The sequence below is a fragment of the Schistocerca piceifrons genome, chromosome 8 (genome assembly GCF_021461385.2).
Source record: "Schistocerca piceifrons isolate TAMUIC-IGC-003096 chromosome 8, iqSchPice1.1, whole genome shotgun sequence".
Classification (NCBI taxonomy): domain Eukaryota; kingdom Metazoa; phylum Arthropoda; class Insecta; order Orthoptera; family Acrididae; genus Schistocerca; species Schistocerca piceifrons.
In genome coordinates this window covers 189,273,646-189,289,109 of record NC_060145.1, presented here as the reverse complement: position 1 = coordinate 189,289,109, position 15,464 = coordinate 189,273,646, and the positions used below count along the sequence as shown (strand labels likewise).

The following is a 15,464-nucleotide window of genomic DNA, read 5'->3' as shown; positions in this document are numbered from 1 at the left end:
ATGCGTGGTGTGTTGAATGTGAGTGACTGCATCAATTTGCTGCCTTTACCGTTACATGTAGACAACCGCAAGTTATGACTGATCATGGATGTTATAATACGAGGGTCATTCAATAATATCAGACAGTTTGGTCTGGGCAAAAAAGGTTAGTAGGGCAAATTAAGTACTTTTGTAGCTTTAAGTTGGGATCAGCCCTGATCAGCTGATATATCAGCATTTTTCTGTTTATAACCTCAAAATACATTTCAAGATGGCTAATCCGCTTGAAACGGCCACATTAGTTGAACAACGCTCTGTTATTCGTTTTTTACTTGCTGAAGGCGAGAAACCAGTGAATATACATTGTTCATGGTGAAGGTTGTATGAATCGTGCAATTTTTTACATATGGGTAGAACATTTCAAAAATGTTAGCGACTCAGTGGCTGACGAACACCGTTCTGCCGACCAGTTGCACTTTCAACTCCCTCACTTGAAAGTCGAATTGATGACATTATCCGTGCTGACCACCGTGTGACAGTAGAAATGATACTTAGTACTGGTACAGTTTCGGACATTATCTGTAAACAGCTGAAGTACCGCAAAACATGTGCAAGATGGGTCCCAAAAGAGTTGATGCGGCTACACAACGAAACAAGATTGAAAGTGTGCAGAAAGCTAAAGGAACGTTATCAAAGAGAAGCTGAGCACTTTCTCAACAAAATTCTAACTTGTGATGAAATTTGGGTTCAATATTATCAGCCAGAACAAAGCGTGGAGTGGAAGCACACCAACTCCGCTGTCAAGAAAAAATTCAAAACTCAAGTATCAGCAGGAAAGATCATGTTGACGGTGTTTTGGGATGGTGAAGGTCCAGTTTCTTGTGATTATCTCGAAGAGCAGCGTACAAGGAACAGCCAATACTACTCGGATTTGCTTTTACACAATGTGAAGCCAGCCATGATGAGAGAGAGAGAGAGAGAGAGAGAGAGAGAGAGAGAGAGAGAGAGAGAGAGAGAGAGGGGGGGGGGGGGGAGGTCGTGGATCTCAGAGGATACGTGTGATTCTCCAGCAAGACAACGCACGTACTCATATTGCTGAACTAACCCGTGAAACCATCGACAAAATGGGCTGGGAATTACTGCCTCATCCTCCTTACAGTTCCGATTCAGCACTTAGTGATTTCCACTTGTTTGGTGCACTGAAAGAGGCGTTACTTTCGAAGGGGTTCCAGGACAACAAGGAAGTGAAAAAGAGTGTGGGAAATTGGTTGAAACATAAACATAGAGTTCTTTGCAGCCGAAATAATAAAGTTTGTAGTCTGTTGGAACAAGTGCATAAATGTTTACGGGAATTATGTTGAAAAGTAGAAAAAGTATTGTTTTGTAAAAATAAACGATTTTTTCTACACGCCAATTTGTCTCTTTAATTTATGACCCTCGTAAAATATTTGGAGAAAGACTGACACCTTCCCAAATCCAAAAATGACATGAACAGATACATACATATAGTTTAAAATTATTCTGAGATACATATTCAGTTGTATTTTGTTCAAAACCAAATCCTGGAGTGGCAGCATCTCATATCTCTCTCTCTCTCTCTCTCTCTCTCTCTCTCTCTCTCTCTCTCTCTCTCTCTCTCTCCCCCTCTCTCCCTCCCTCCCTCCCCTTTTTGGCGCTGCTCCTGACTGAATGCTAGGCAGAAAGTGGTTTCATTCTGTGTTCTATATTATAGGATGATTAAAAATTTTGTGAGGTGCCTAATGCTCTTACTTATTATTTTAAAAATTTCCTTGTCCTAACTCGTTTTTTGTAAATATTTTTCTAGCAGTTAATGTAGGAGAACGGGAATAGAGTCGGCCGTCTTAATACGGTGATGCCATTGATCATTTTTTTCGATGACAACACTGATGATGAATTTTTTACTTGTAGTTTAACGGTCACGCAGCATTTTACTAACGACGGAACGATTACAATGAATTTCACCGTTTTCCGCTCTCATCAATCAGTTGTAATCTGCTCTTCCTCAATTTATTTTCTTTATTACAACCAACAACATTATCAATTGTACAATAAGAAAGGTAGATCACAAACTTCATTGTTAACGATGAATTTGGAAAATACTGTACTTACCGTTTCTTCGTTGACTACTTAAGCAGAAACACGCTGAAAACGACAATCGTGCAATAACAAACTCCCACAAAGATACTTTGCAAATTCTCAACAGGTATGGCCCAATAGATCTGCAGAGAATTATTCTACTAGAATCTCTACATCCAATGCAAATGGAAATGAAGTCCCGTGCTTCTTGACTGAGCGTAGGGGAACGATGCGGGAGACCCGCACCGCCGTACTAGGCAAGGTCATAATGGAGGTGGTTAGCCGTTGCCTTCCTCCGACTGTAATGGGGATGATGATGATGATGATGATGATGATGATGATGATGATGATGATGAACACGACACAACAGCACCCAGTCCAATAAAGTAAATCACAAAGAAATAAGAGAGCGGTCAATAAGTAATTACACACAATTTTTTTTTTTGTAAGTAGGTTGGTTTTCTTCAGGATTTCAATGCGATGGCCTTACGCCACCTTACTGGGACGGCCTGTCTGCCCGAATGGTACCATCGGAGCCAAAGTATTGTTGCATCGATGAACTCCGCGTCATCCACGTACTGCTTTTCGCGAAATGCACACTTTCTTGGACCGAACAGATGGAACCGGAAGGTGCGAGAATCGGGCTGTGGGGTGGATGAGGTAGATGAGGAAGAACAGTCCAGTGGAGTATGTTTTGTGAGCTTCTCTCGCGTTTCGCATGTGCAAACGTCCAGTTGAGTAGCGAGGTCTTTGGTTGTGATCCGTCGATCACTTAGAATGAACGTCCGCACGTTCCATCATTGCAAGAGTCACAGCTGCATGCAGCGGCCGGCTCACGGGAGATCTGAGAGGTTTGGTGCGACCTTTTTGCAGTCATGACAGACGCTTCGGCCAACGACTCATCGTGCTTTTGTTCACTGCTAGGTCTCCACAGATGTTCTGCAAGCACCTATGAATACCTGGGATGCTCCAGTTTTCTGTCAAAAACTAATGACAGCTCTTTTCTTGGAAAACACCTCCGTTACAGAAGCCATTTTGAAGGCTACGTACGCACTGTCGCCTATCTAAACTTCATGGAAGTATAGCAAAGGAAGCAGGAGTATTCCTTGATGTCCCACAACAAATTCCGTGTTTTCAACTGAAACTGGCCAAGGAGAAAAATATGCTGAATTACATGCTTAACGTCCCTCGTACATAATGTGAAGTGTAATAATATCCTACATTCATATTCCGGAATAAATAAAAATGATATGCCTGCAATGCTCCATGTTAGACATCAGATAAACAGGGAGATATTTCCATAGCAGTTACACAGGGTGCATTGGAGCCTACACACATCAGCAATATCAATATACATACACCCATTTGGAAGCGTAAAGCGGACAGTCAAACGACTCCACAGACCAACAAATGTCACAAAATGGATCTGTCGAAAGAACTGGAGAAACATCCATATCAGAAAAAAATTTGAAAACAAATCATTACCTAGAAATTACCCTCTGCACCAAGAATACTGTACATACTCGGTGGACGATCTATATCGTTCTCTATTGACTACGTGCAAAATATCTTTGTGAAAATTGATTACTGTACATTGTCTGTTTTCAGCGTCCGTTGTGCATTGCAGATTGAGTGAGTGATGTTTAATGAACATGTATTTCTACTACAAGTAAACCGGAAGTAAAGTTTATTTCCAAATTCGCCATTAACTGTGTAAAGGTCAATCATAAATTACAAAATGAACGTCTTCAATATATTAGAAATAAAAATCAATGTAGCACCCCCCCACCTCCCTCCCCCCCCCCCCCCCCCCCACACACACACACACACACACACACACACACACACACACACACACACACACACACACACACCAAAAACAGCACATATAACTGACACAACAAATGAAAAACACACTTGAAAACGGGAATAATACCCCGAAACGCATAGTGTAGCAAATAAAAGAACAAGGCAACTGGCAGGAGTAAACCTTATTTTATAGTAAAACACATCATTAATATTTCACTTTGTCCCGTCGTCCATTTTGCCGATTCATCAAAAACTTCACTGAGATGAATTTGATTGGACAGTTTTAGTTTGGCGGCGAGGTCCGACTTCTTGTATTCATGGTAATCCCACACCTGCCATCTCGTTCCGTTTAATCAAAGATCGATAGTAACATACTTGGCAATTGACACTAGGGGTAAGAACGAGGTGGTGTGAACACGATAGTGGTATTATGGTTGATGCGCCAACTTGGTGAAAGCTAACTGAAATTTACCTTTGCAGTGCTAAAACGCTGTGTGTATAATTTTTTTAGAGAAGATAGAAAACATGTTTCGTGCCAAAAATTTCACAGATGAACCGTTGCAGTGAAGGTGCTGATGCTAATGAGGTCCAGAGACGGTGTTCAGGTTACCTTGAGGTAAATGTTGTTTTAGAGATGTTGGTGCAAACATCGTCCATTAATATTAATGTACTACAGGCAACTGCATGCTAATGACTAACACGCCCAGAACAACCAGATGTTTCATGCATAGTGGCTGCAACTTGAGCCAAACGGTCAAACCAAAAGCTCTGCCGGGTGTATCGGTGTTGGATTCATCAGCGCTTTATCTGGCTCCACAAAAAGAAACAGGGTTGCCACGCTAATGGCCCACACCTCCCCTTTAACAACTGCGGAAACATTGTTCAAATGTTCTCTGACGTCAGCTCCATAGTGTGGTGGGCCACCGTCATCATTCTGGAACCATAAAGAGTGCCTAACTGCTAGCAGGACATTTTGAGAAGTTCCTGGCATTACTGCAAAGAGAAAGATAGTGATTTTCTCCATCGAACGTTAGGCAGATGATAGGGTGCAATCATATGGTCGCGAATATCAACCCGTAAGTTCACGATGGTCTCTATCGATGCTGAAACCGACGAGATGCCTTAAGATTTACCAACTTCCAGACATGGCTATTGCGGCTGTTGAACCGTAAACGTTGGCGTAAGGGAAGTTCGTATATCCGTTAAAGGGCTCCAAGCAAGGAAACAGTGCACTTGTGGCATTTGTGTTGCACAATGTGTTTATCTAGTCTATAACTTCTATATGTAGTTCTTGGCGCTGTGTATAACATCACGATGAGGTCACACTCCAGAGAATTTTTCCTGACAACAACGATGTGGTCCTTAAATGTGGTAGGATTCGTAGTGGATGCATTTAAGCATGTACTTGAAGATTTTCTCTACGTAAACAGATATTTTCGACGCAATAGTGCTTACAGTGTTCAAAACAAGACCAGAATTTAGCTGAGCGTGTGACCTCTGAAGTTGTTAAAGGCGTAAGCTAACATACCATTAACCGCAAAGCAGGGCGCCTGACAAGTGATACTACTTTACCACTGTGTTCATTTCACATGTAGTTCCCCAGTAAATCCATTTAAGATTCTCTTACGACAGTAGTAGTGGAATACGTGTATTTCGTTAGAAAGGAATCGGCCAACTACCTTCAGTTCATGTTTTAATGAGCTCACAGGTATTCACAATGAAGAGAGAAATAATTGGATATGTGGACGGAAACCGGGAGACGAAGCCCCCTGGCTCACACAAAAATTTCTTTATAAAATGGAAGAAAGAAGAAAATTCAAAGGCAATAATTACGCATAGAAGAAAAAGTATATCAGGCTAAATAATGAACTGAGAAGATGATGAGCAAAGAAAAAAACAGTAAACATTCGCTTTTAGTAATGCTACTTATTTAAACACGTAGCACCGTTACCGGTTTTACGTAGACCGGTTCATGTTGCTGTTGATAATGGTTGTGGGCTGCTTTCTTTTCTCCAAAAATTGTGTAAGCAAAAACAAGAAATACAACAAACATGAACGGTCGTCTGAAGATGAACCTGTCGCTTCGAAACGGGCACCGCCGTACAGACGTTTCAGTAGAGGTAATGTGTGATCTCGCGTTCGATGTACGTAGAACTCGTTGGAAATAGTAACATTCCGGTACGGAGGACGTTTTGGGGAATAGCCGCTGTGCAAAATAATTCAGTTTACAGTCGATAGCGAGCCACATCCGCCTGCGCTTGGCTCGTCTGATGATGAAGGAAGCTACAAACTCAGTTACCGAAGTTTTGCCTAACCCTTTCCAGCCCGATGGTCTACTTGGACCCATTACAGTTTTTAGCTAATTCTGCAGTATCTACGAAAGCCCATTGTTTCCACATGGCACCAGTGCATTCTAGTGTGTTGATTAGGTCACTAGATGGCAGCAGCAACAACAGAATAATGATTATTGGATCCGCATGGACCCGACAGCAAAAAACTCACTAACTCAAAAAATTTGAAATTGTTTAACGTGTTCCTAGAAGGACTTCAGTCAAAAATACTGTTAACATGTTTTTTCTCACGCGAAGTAAAATATGGGCTGGAAAGGGTTAATACTCTCGAAAGAGCGCATGACTTCAAACTTTGTCAACAGAAATAATAATTATCGTTTTCAAATGGATCAACGCTGTGTACTTGCTTCATCGTATCTAGATAACTCACGAAACTGGATTGCTATTTGTCAATATTTACAATTAAAAATTATTACGGAATAACCGACGTCTGTTGAAAATAGTGATTAGAAACAGATGGCACATCGGATTGCCACGTAAACATTGGTCAATGGTGCTGAAACAGCAATATTCACCATGCATTTCTTATTTTTTTATTTATTTAATTCTTTTCTAAGCAGCTTCACGGTAAAGATTGGCAGGAGTTACAATACTCTAGTTTTATTTACCGCTACTTTTGAATAACCTGTTAACGGTACATAGAAATTTAGTCCATATTAAACGTAATCAAGAGTTCTTAACTACTTTGTGTACACTCTTCTCGAAAGAGGCTTCTTAATGCCCTTCAGTGAACTAATCGTTGACTTAAAACTTACTCAAAGCGATTTCTGTTGCGCTGATAGTACTGCACGTAACCGTTCCACGAATAATTTCATTTAAACCTTGAAATATCGGAAGCAATGAATTAGGTATTGTGCATGACCATCGGAAGTTAATGCAGCAAGGTGAATGACAGACAATTCTGAACAGGTTTCGAAGGAACACACAATATACATCTAGATCTCTTACTCGAAATCTAGCTTATTCGCCTTTCTTGGAAACGCGGAAGCAGTTTAATCTTAAATGGAAGTACTCAAATGATCATCGTTCCCAATTCAAGGAAGGTTGTAGTTTTGCAGAAAAGACTTCGACATAGGACATTTCTGGTGTCCAGTCAAATCTGTTACGAAACAAGCAGTACATTTTTTTACTTAAATTTTTTGCTATTGAGAACTGAAGTATCACTAAACTAGTACAACTTAACAATAAATCCGGTAAAAGTCCTTTTCGCAGTAGATGCCCTACTGTCACTTTAGTGAAGCGACATGTAGTATCTGGCTTTGAAACAGTTAAATTGCATCTGCAATCATTTTGAAATACTTCAAAAGATACTTGACCAATACCATTGTTTTTAGTTGAATCTATGAAAATGTACTGGAGTTTGACTATGGTACTTGATTTCCACAGGTAATGAACGGTATTCCCGGCCTGCGCTTCGTGCCAGAGGCCCCAAAGCGTCTGGCGAAAGGCGAGGAAGACTGCTTCTGCTCAGAAAAGGACGGTTGTCTTCCCTACGCCTTGATGGACAGCTCCTACTGCAAGAATGGTGAGGATGCAATGCCGTTATCTCCAAAACTAACAAACAGCCATAGTCATGTTCAATGATACGTAACACAGTTTTAATGGCAGATAACGGAACACATACTCATATTTCACTATATTCGTGGTTTGAAATACATTTTGGATAAGCCAAACACGGTTTAGATCTAACGGCTAGGAAGTGAAATGTGTGCCAGGCCGGCTAGCCGGGCGGTCTAACGCCCTCCTCGCCGAGCGGGAAGGCCTGCCGGCCCCCGGCACGAATCCGCCTGGCGAATTAGTGTCGAGGTCCGGTGTGCCGGCCAGTCTGGATGGCTTTTGTTTTCCATCTACTAGGGCGAATGCGAGCTGGTTCCTCTTATTCCGCCTCAGTTACACTGTGTCGGCGATTGCTGCGAAAGCACTGTTTCCACATACGCGTACACCATCATCACTGTTCCACGCAAACATCTGGGCTTACACTCGCCTGGTATGAGACGTTTCTAGGGTGGTAGGGGGAGGGGGGTCTGGTGTCCACTGGTGGCCGAACAGCACAATAACCCTGGACTCGTTGTGGAGCGGAAGGGGGTAGGTGGACTGCTGTGGCCTATTATGGGATTTTGAACCACTGAGGACTAACGCAGGGATGAAGCCTCTCTATCGTTTCTAGGTCGCCAGTTCAATACAGTACAAGGGAAAAGTGTGCCTGGAGAACGTTGGTACAGTTTCTGTCATAATGAAGTCCCTTTAATTTTATAGGACTTCCTTGCATCTCAGTGGCAGACGAAACACAAACTGAACGTTCTTCAGCTAACGTGAAGAAAAGGTACTTGGGATCAGTACATAACCGTTAAGATCGCACATAGCTATTAGCTGGCAACATTGTTTGAGGATTTGAATGGATAGAAGCCGCTGCAGTGAATTCGACTACTGAAATTTCTCCGTCCTGATAATTTCGTGGTAGAAACATGCAGCAGTAGGCTGAAAGGGGTTTTTTCCCTTTTGAATCTGCAATCATCGAAAACAGGCTGTAATTTTTCCTCCTGTCTATGTAATTATGTAGTTACGTAGTTCTCAATTCGTTCGAGCAACCAATCATTCATAATAGGAAACACAATCATAACTCAGTCACTCAAAATGATTCCGAAATTTTACTTGTTAGAATGAAATCAGGCGATGATTCTTCTTCTCTGCAGGCTTGTGCTTTGCGGCAGTCTGCTAATCTGTACAAATAAAATGCCTCGTAATTTTGGGAGCGTTGTATAATCAGTCGGGAAACCTCAGATCAAGCGGATATTTGGCTTTGATGAAGTTTAACCTTCCGAAGGAGTAATGGAGCTCTTGGATTATTAAATGCAGGTTCGTGTCCAGTCTTTCGGAAGTTCCCTTCTGATTAACAACTACGCAATATATCGATGAATATCATTAATTCTCAAATGTCAAATACACTCCTTTTGCATGAAGGAGCAATGTATATATTTCCCTTTTAATCGTACAATTTCGTATCAGTTACCTTTTGTCATAAATCTCAATATTCAGATTACAATTCTTCAAACAAAGCTCAGGCTAATCGGCACGAAGACAATCTCGGAAGCTCTTTTCTAACAACCACCAGAGAGAGTACTACAAAGAATAATTATCCGCTCATGGCATAGCTATTCCATGAAACTACTTTGCGCATGGATTCTGCGAGTATGAAGATAGAAAATTAGTAAACGTCATTCAAGGGTAGAATTGTATCAGAATAATTCATCGAATATCCGCCCGTAAATGGCAAAGATTTGTCGATATTTGCTAATGTCCGTATAACAAAAATAAACCCAATTCTCTTATCCATCGAACTTCCATAATTTCTCTGGGTACTGGACAACACGTATTGTGGAAAATGAAAAGGACCTGTTTATGGCCTAAGCGACACAATAGGTCACTTAGGAGGCAGACCATGTATACAGGGTGAATCATAATTAATAGGTATACTATAATACGCTGTACAGTTAAATTAATGTGATCATCTGTCAAAAGCGTGAATAACCACCTTCTGCAGAGTGGAATGTTGCCAAGCGTGCAGGAAAAGGGTAGCTGAGGTTTCGTAAAGCATCGATAAGCATGCTGAGGATCCATGGTGCGAATAGCCCGATCGATGTGGTCCCACAGTTTATAGATTGGATTTAATTCCGGGGAATTTGGTGGCCAATGGAGCAAGGTAAACCACGCAGGTACCATGCAAGCTCGGTGACCGACAGTATTATCCTGCCGGTAGATGTATCATGCCGAGCAAAAACAAACTGCATGTATGGTTGGACGTGGTCTCAAAGTCCGTTGTGCCTTCCAGCTTGACGATGTCATCCAGGAAATGCCACAAAAACATTACACGGACCATAATGCTCCCTCCTCCATCCTATACCCTTCCGACGATTGTTACTTTCAGACATTTACGATGCGCACGCCAACGGCCACCTGACTCTCAGTGGACGACCTGTTGTGGTACTGGCGTACACTGATGAACAGCAGACAGCATGGGTGCATGGGCCAGGCACCTGATAGTGAGGCCCGGAAGCAGGAGACACTGTTGCTAGCCCCTCGGTTCAAGGCAGGCAGCTGCTCAGTCATCACTCGTCTGCTCCCCCATCCACTTCTCTGCAGCTGTCGTCCACCCTTGTCATGTGGTACAACACAAATGCCTCGCTCCAGTTTTGGATGGCGCCATTTTGATACATAGGTTATACTTTAAACGTAACGACAGTTGAACACTTTAGAAAATTAGCCATTGGCAAATCCATCCACCCTTACCCTGGAAGCTAATGATCACGCCCTTTGGGACGACACGCACATAGATCCAATTCCGCTTAACGACAACGACAACACTGTTTTTCGCGTCCCACCCGACACGCTTTATGTACCCTCCACTGCTAGGGTGCGAGTTAACGAGCACTTCGCTCTCATTTAAATGTGTGTCCGAAAGAGTCAGCCTTCAGGAATTGTGAAGCGAACCCTGTTGTTGAGACCGTGTCCCACAAAGGGCACAGATTCTCCACGAGATGGGGAAACTCACAGGCGTCTATTGAGACCTAAGCGCTGCAGTGTGCAAGTGAGACAGACGTGAACCTACGTCATAGGGAAACCCAGGAGAAGCCGTTTGTGGCCAAGGAGACGTAGCAGTGTTAAATATGGCGGACCGAAGATCGGCCATAAAGGGAAAAATTTATGAAAACTATATAATTCTGTAGTAATGCAAGGGATCAAGCCACAGTAATTTTAATCTGCCATCCTCCATAAAATTTCATGGATATCCCAATAAAACTGGAATATTGATCATATCTGTAATAGTTCAGGATTTACTGTTGAAGTGAAATTAACAAGTTTCGTAACGAAAACCTGAATGCTAAAATATGAACGCCTTGGTCGATCTTAACGATCGACATTTCATATATGAGGATCACTCCGAAAGAAATGCACAGTTTTTTTAATCTATCTTTTATTCTCCATGTTTGAAAGTTTTGCAGCATGTAGATACATCCCTTAGGAACAATATTTTCATTTCTCCACATAATTTCCGTCCCTCTCAACTGCCTTACGCCATCTTGGAACGAGCGCCTGTATACCCGCACGTTAACATTCTGGACCAACCTGTTGGAGCCACTGTTTGGCAGCGTGCACAAGGGAGTCATGATCTTCAAACACTTCCTTCCCCTGTCCCAACGTACCGTGACAATTCGTTAACTCCCTGCACATTGTCGGAGTGTGAGCAGTACGAGGCCTGCCACTGCGAGGAAAATTCTCAAAAATGCCGTGCCCACTTTCATCACGTAACCTGCTTGCTCACAGACTACCTGTACTGCGACCGACAGCAGCATCTCCACACACCTTTTTCAACCTCTTGTGGATGTTTCACACTGTCTCGTTTTCACAGCACAGGAATTCTGACAGCACGTTGCTTCTGACGAACGTAAAGTGTAGCAGCCATCTTCAAGACATGTTGTGACGGCGCCACTCAAGGGAACAGGTTTAACTAACTTTGAAAACGAGCGGGAAGGATGTATCTACACGCTGTAAAACTTTCTCACATGCATAATGAAAACCGTATTTTTACAAAAATAGTGTGCATTTCTTTTGCAGTGACCCTCGTAGAAGCGCATCATTAAAATGACAAACGTTGTGAATATCGACTCTGTAAGTTTGTTTGTTTAAAAGAGATAGTAAATTTAAATTATCAGTATTTTCAGTTAAGCATCAGATCATCATTTCCTCCACACAACACATTGGAGGAGGACAGCGTGACACCTTATTGAATCATTAGGTAATATAATATTTGCTGTAAAGTTTAGTGCCTAATAGGTACTTTTGTTCTTTACTTACTTAGCAGAAAGCACATGGGCGCAAGGCTACTGGCCGTGACATTCAAAGTTAAGAAGGAAATTGTATTGGTTTTATGTAAAAGAATTTATCTTTTATTATACAATGTATATTATTGTTACTTTATGTAGAACGTGAAAGTGGTCAAGCTTAGATTATTTAAATACGTTAAAATGTAAAATAATGTAGAATAAGCTGTAGCCAAACAGATCGACGGCTTTAGGAAAGGGAACTGCCCTGGTCAGTTGAGCGGCGATGTTCAGCAGGCGGGAAACGCGGCCGGGGACGGACAGAGAGCTGGTGGAGACGCGGATAGGTTAGGTTACGTTTCGGCTGGAGACAGCAAAGGGTACAGTACGGGTGGAGATACAAAAGCGGACGGTCGGATTTTAGGTAGCTAGAAAGTGAAAACGACTTAGAAAATTTCGCGTTGTGTGATACCACGGCATTTAGTCTCTGATCAGTGAACAGCCGCTCGCTTGGTGTGAACTCCAACTTTTCGCATAGTTAACGAGGTGGAGTATCTAACTTGTATTTCGCGATGAGATTGTGAATGATCGAACTGTGTCAAATGGATATGCGCTCGAGTGTAACAGTAATTCTAAATATGACCACGTTCACCATTAGTTTGCTTTCTGAATAAACATTCTAACCAAATCGGAACTGTGTGGCCTACACCATGAATGGCTCGGTAATTTAGTTCCAGATATTACTATTACTGTTGTTACATTTCATATTAACTTCATACAATTTCGCAAACTTGCCATCAACCAGACAATTTAACCAAAGGGTCACAAGTGTCTAACTTAGGGCGTGTAATGCGACACGTGCGGTTCAACCCCTAGACGAGTTTGAGCCAAGACATTTCGACGATGAGGAACCACAAGTGAGCCCAATCATCTTTGGTATGCTAGCTCGCAACGGGTACTACCTCCCGTCTGTGACTGGTTATTATAAGTTGACGTCGAAGACAGGCGGTGCTCACATAAATGTGACTGGATGGTGTACAACACAAATGTACTCTAGACGTTAACTTTGACCAGTTCCCATCTAATTGATCTAATTGATCAAATTTCATCGAAGCCATAAATCAAGAAGAAATACAATACTACTTCAACACGTTACATATTACAAATCACTGTCCAATCGTACTGCTGATAAAAAGTGTTCAATTGTCGTCCTCACATTCGGAGGCCGTACTGTACTAATCTCTGCTGAGATTAAGCATTCTTTCGAACGTTCTTTGATCTACTAGTAATTTTGACAACTATGTGCAATTCACTGCTCAAGTTCTTGTAACGTATCAACAAGAGTGCTGCAGATTTCACTTTAAGGTAACCCTAGACAGGAAAACTCAGAAAACTGATGTCTGATGATCACAGAGCAAGGTACAAGCTGTCTCGACCTGTCAATCTTTCGACCATATTGGTGCATTAGATGTCATACCAGCAGTAAAATGTCCCTGTAGCCCATCATGTATGTACACGAGAGTTTAATGTAATGCCAGAAAATAAAAAATAAAATATCCTCTAGGACTGTGTTCAGTGGTACCAGGATATAATACGTGGATGCAGAGGGGCTGTAGTAGCTGCGATTCATTTGTCACGGTCATCGGCGATCAGATGCCGCTCACTAGAGTTGTCTGTGCACCCCGTGTCTTTCCTCTGCAGACAGTAACTGTGTCGAGTTTACAGTTTGCAAGATTCATTCTACGCCACATCTATATCGACATGGATACTCTGTAAATCACACTCAAGTGCCTGGCAGAAGGTTGACAATAATACTCTGATTCCAATCACGAACAGCGCGCGGAACAAATGAGCACCTATATCTTTCCGTGCAAGCTCTGACTTCACTTTTTTTTTTATTATGATGGTCGTTTCTCTCTATGTAGGTCGGCGTCAACAAAATATTTTCGCATTCAGAGAACAAAGTTGCTGATTGAAATTTCGTGAGAAGATTTCGCCGCAACGAAAAACGCCATGCACATCCCAAATCCTGTATCACGTCCGTGACACTCCGACATTTCATGATAATACAAAACGTGCTGCTCTTCTCTAAACTTTCTCCATATACACAGTTAATCCTATCTTCTAAGGATCCTATACCGCACAGCAGTACTCCAGAAGAGGATGGACAAGCGTAGTGTAGGCAGTCTCTATAGTAGATCTGTTGCATCTTCTAAGTGTTCCGCAAATAAAACGCGGTCTTCGGTTCGCCTCCCTAAAAGATTTCTGTGTGTTGTTCCGAATTTAAAGCCTTCGTAATTGTAATTCCTAGCTATTTAGATCAATTTAAGGTCTTTAAGTTTTGCTTTTTCGTAGTGAAACCAAAGTTTAATGGATTCGTTTCAGCACTCATATGGATCACCTCACATTTTAATTTCTTTCGGTCAATTGCCAATTTTCGCAGCATACAGATGTCTTTTGCAAAGAGTTTTGCAATTTGTTGTGATTTTCCGAAGAATTTACTTCACGATAAGACAGCATCAACTGCAAACGAGCTAAGGCGGCTCCTCGTGTTGTCTACTAAATCGTGTATAGACTATAGATAAGGAACATAGAAGGGCCTATAACACTAACTTTGGAAACGCCAGACATGACTTCCGTTTTACTCCATGACTTTGTCATTTACTACGAACTGTGACCACTCTGACAGGAAATCACGAATCCAGTCACATAACTGAGAAAGATATCCATTAGTCATGCAGTTTCACTACAAGCTGCTTGTGTGGTACAGTGCCACAAGCCTTCCGGATACCCAGAAATTCAGAATCAATTTGAAATCCCTTGTCAATAGCACTCGATACTTCGTTTGAGTAAAGAGCTAGTTGTGTTTCACAAGAACGATGCTTTCTAAATCTGTGTTGATTGTGAGTCAGTAGACTGACTTCGAGGTAATACACAATATTGGAACACAACATATGTCCCAAAATCCTGCAGCATATCGACGTTATTGATATTGACCGGTACTTTAGTGGATTACCCCTACTGTGTTTTTTGTATATTGGTGTGCCCTGTGCAACTTCCCTGTCTTTCGTCTGGAGTGAGATTGTATATGATTGTTGACTATGGAGCTATCTCAACAGCATACTCTGAAAGGAACCTAATTGGCATACAATCTTAACCGGAAGATGTGCTTTTGTTGACCGATTTAAGATGCTTCACCACTCAGAGGATATCTACTTCTAAGTTACGTTTGCAGCTGTTCTTGATTCTAATTGTGGAACATTCACTACGTCGTCTTTGGTGAAGGAATTTTGAACGGCTGTGTTTAGTAACTTTGCTTTAGCAGCACTGTCGTTCATAGTATCTACATCGCAATCACGCAGAGAAGGCATGGATTGTCTGTTGCCGCTAGCAGACTTTACATACGACC

The 15,464-nt window shown here is 41.9% G+C and overlaps 1 protein-coding gene across 1 annotated transcript in view; it reads left to right on the top strand.

Moving 5' to 3' along the window:
• The window catches only part of LOC124711347 (lysosome membrane protein 2-like), a 368,649-nt gene that overhangs the window by 328,934 nt on the left and 24,251 nt on the right, over positions 1-15,464 (top strand). The window contains exon 8 of the mRNA XM_047241385.1: positions 7,623-7,761. Within this exon, the coding sequence (XP_047097341.1) occupies positions 7,623-7,761 (139 nt within the window). The remainder of the gene's footprint in view (positions 1-7,622; positions 7,762-15,464) is intronic.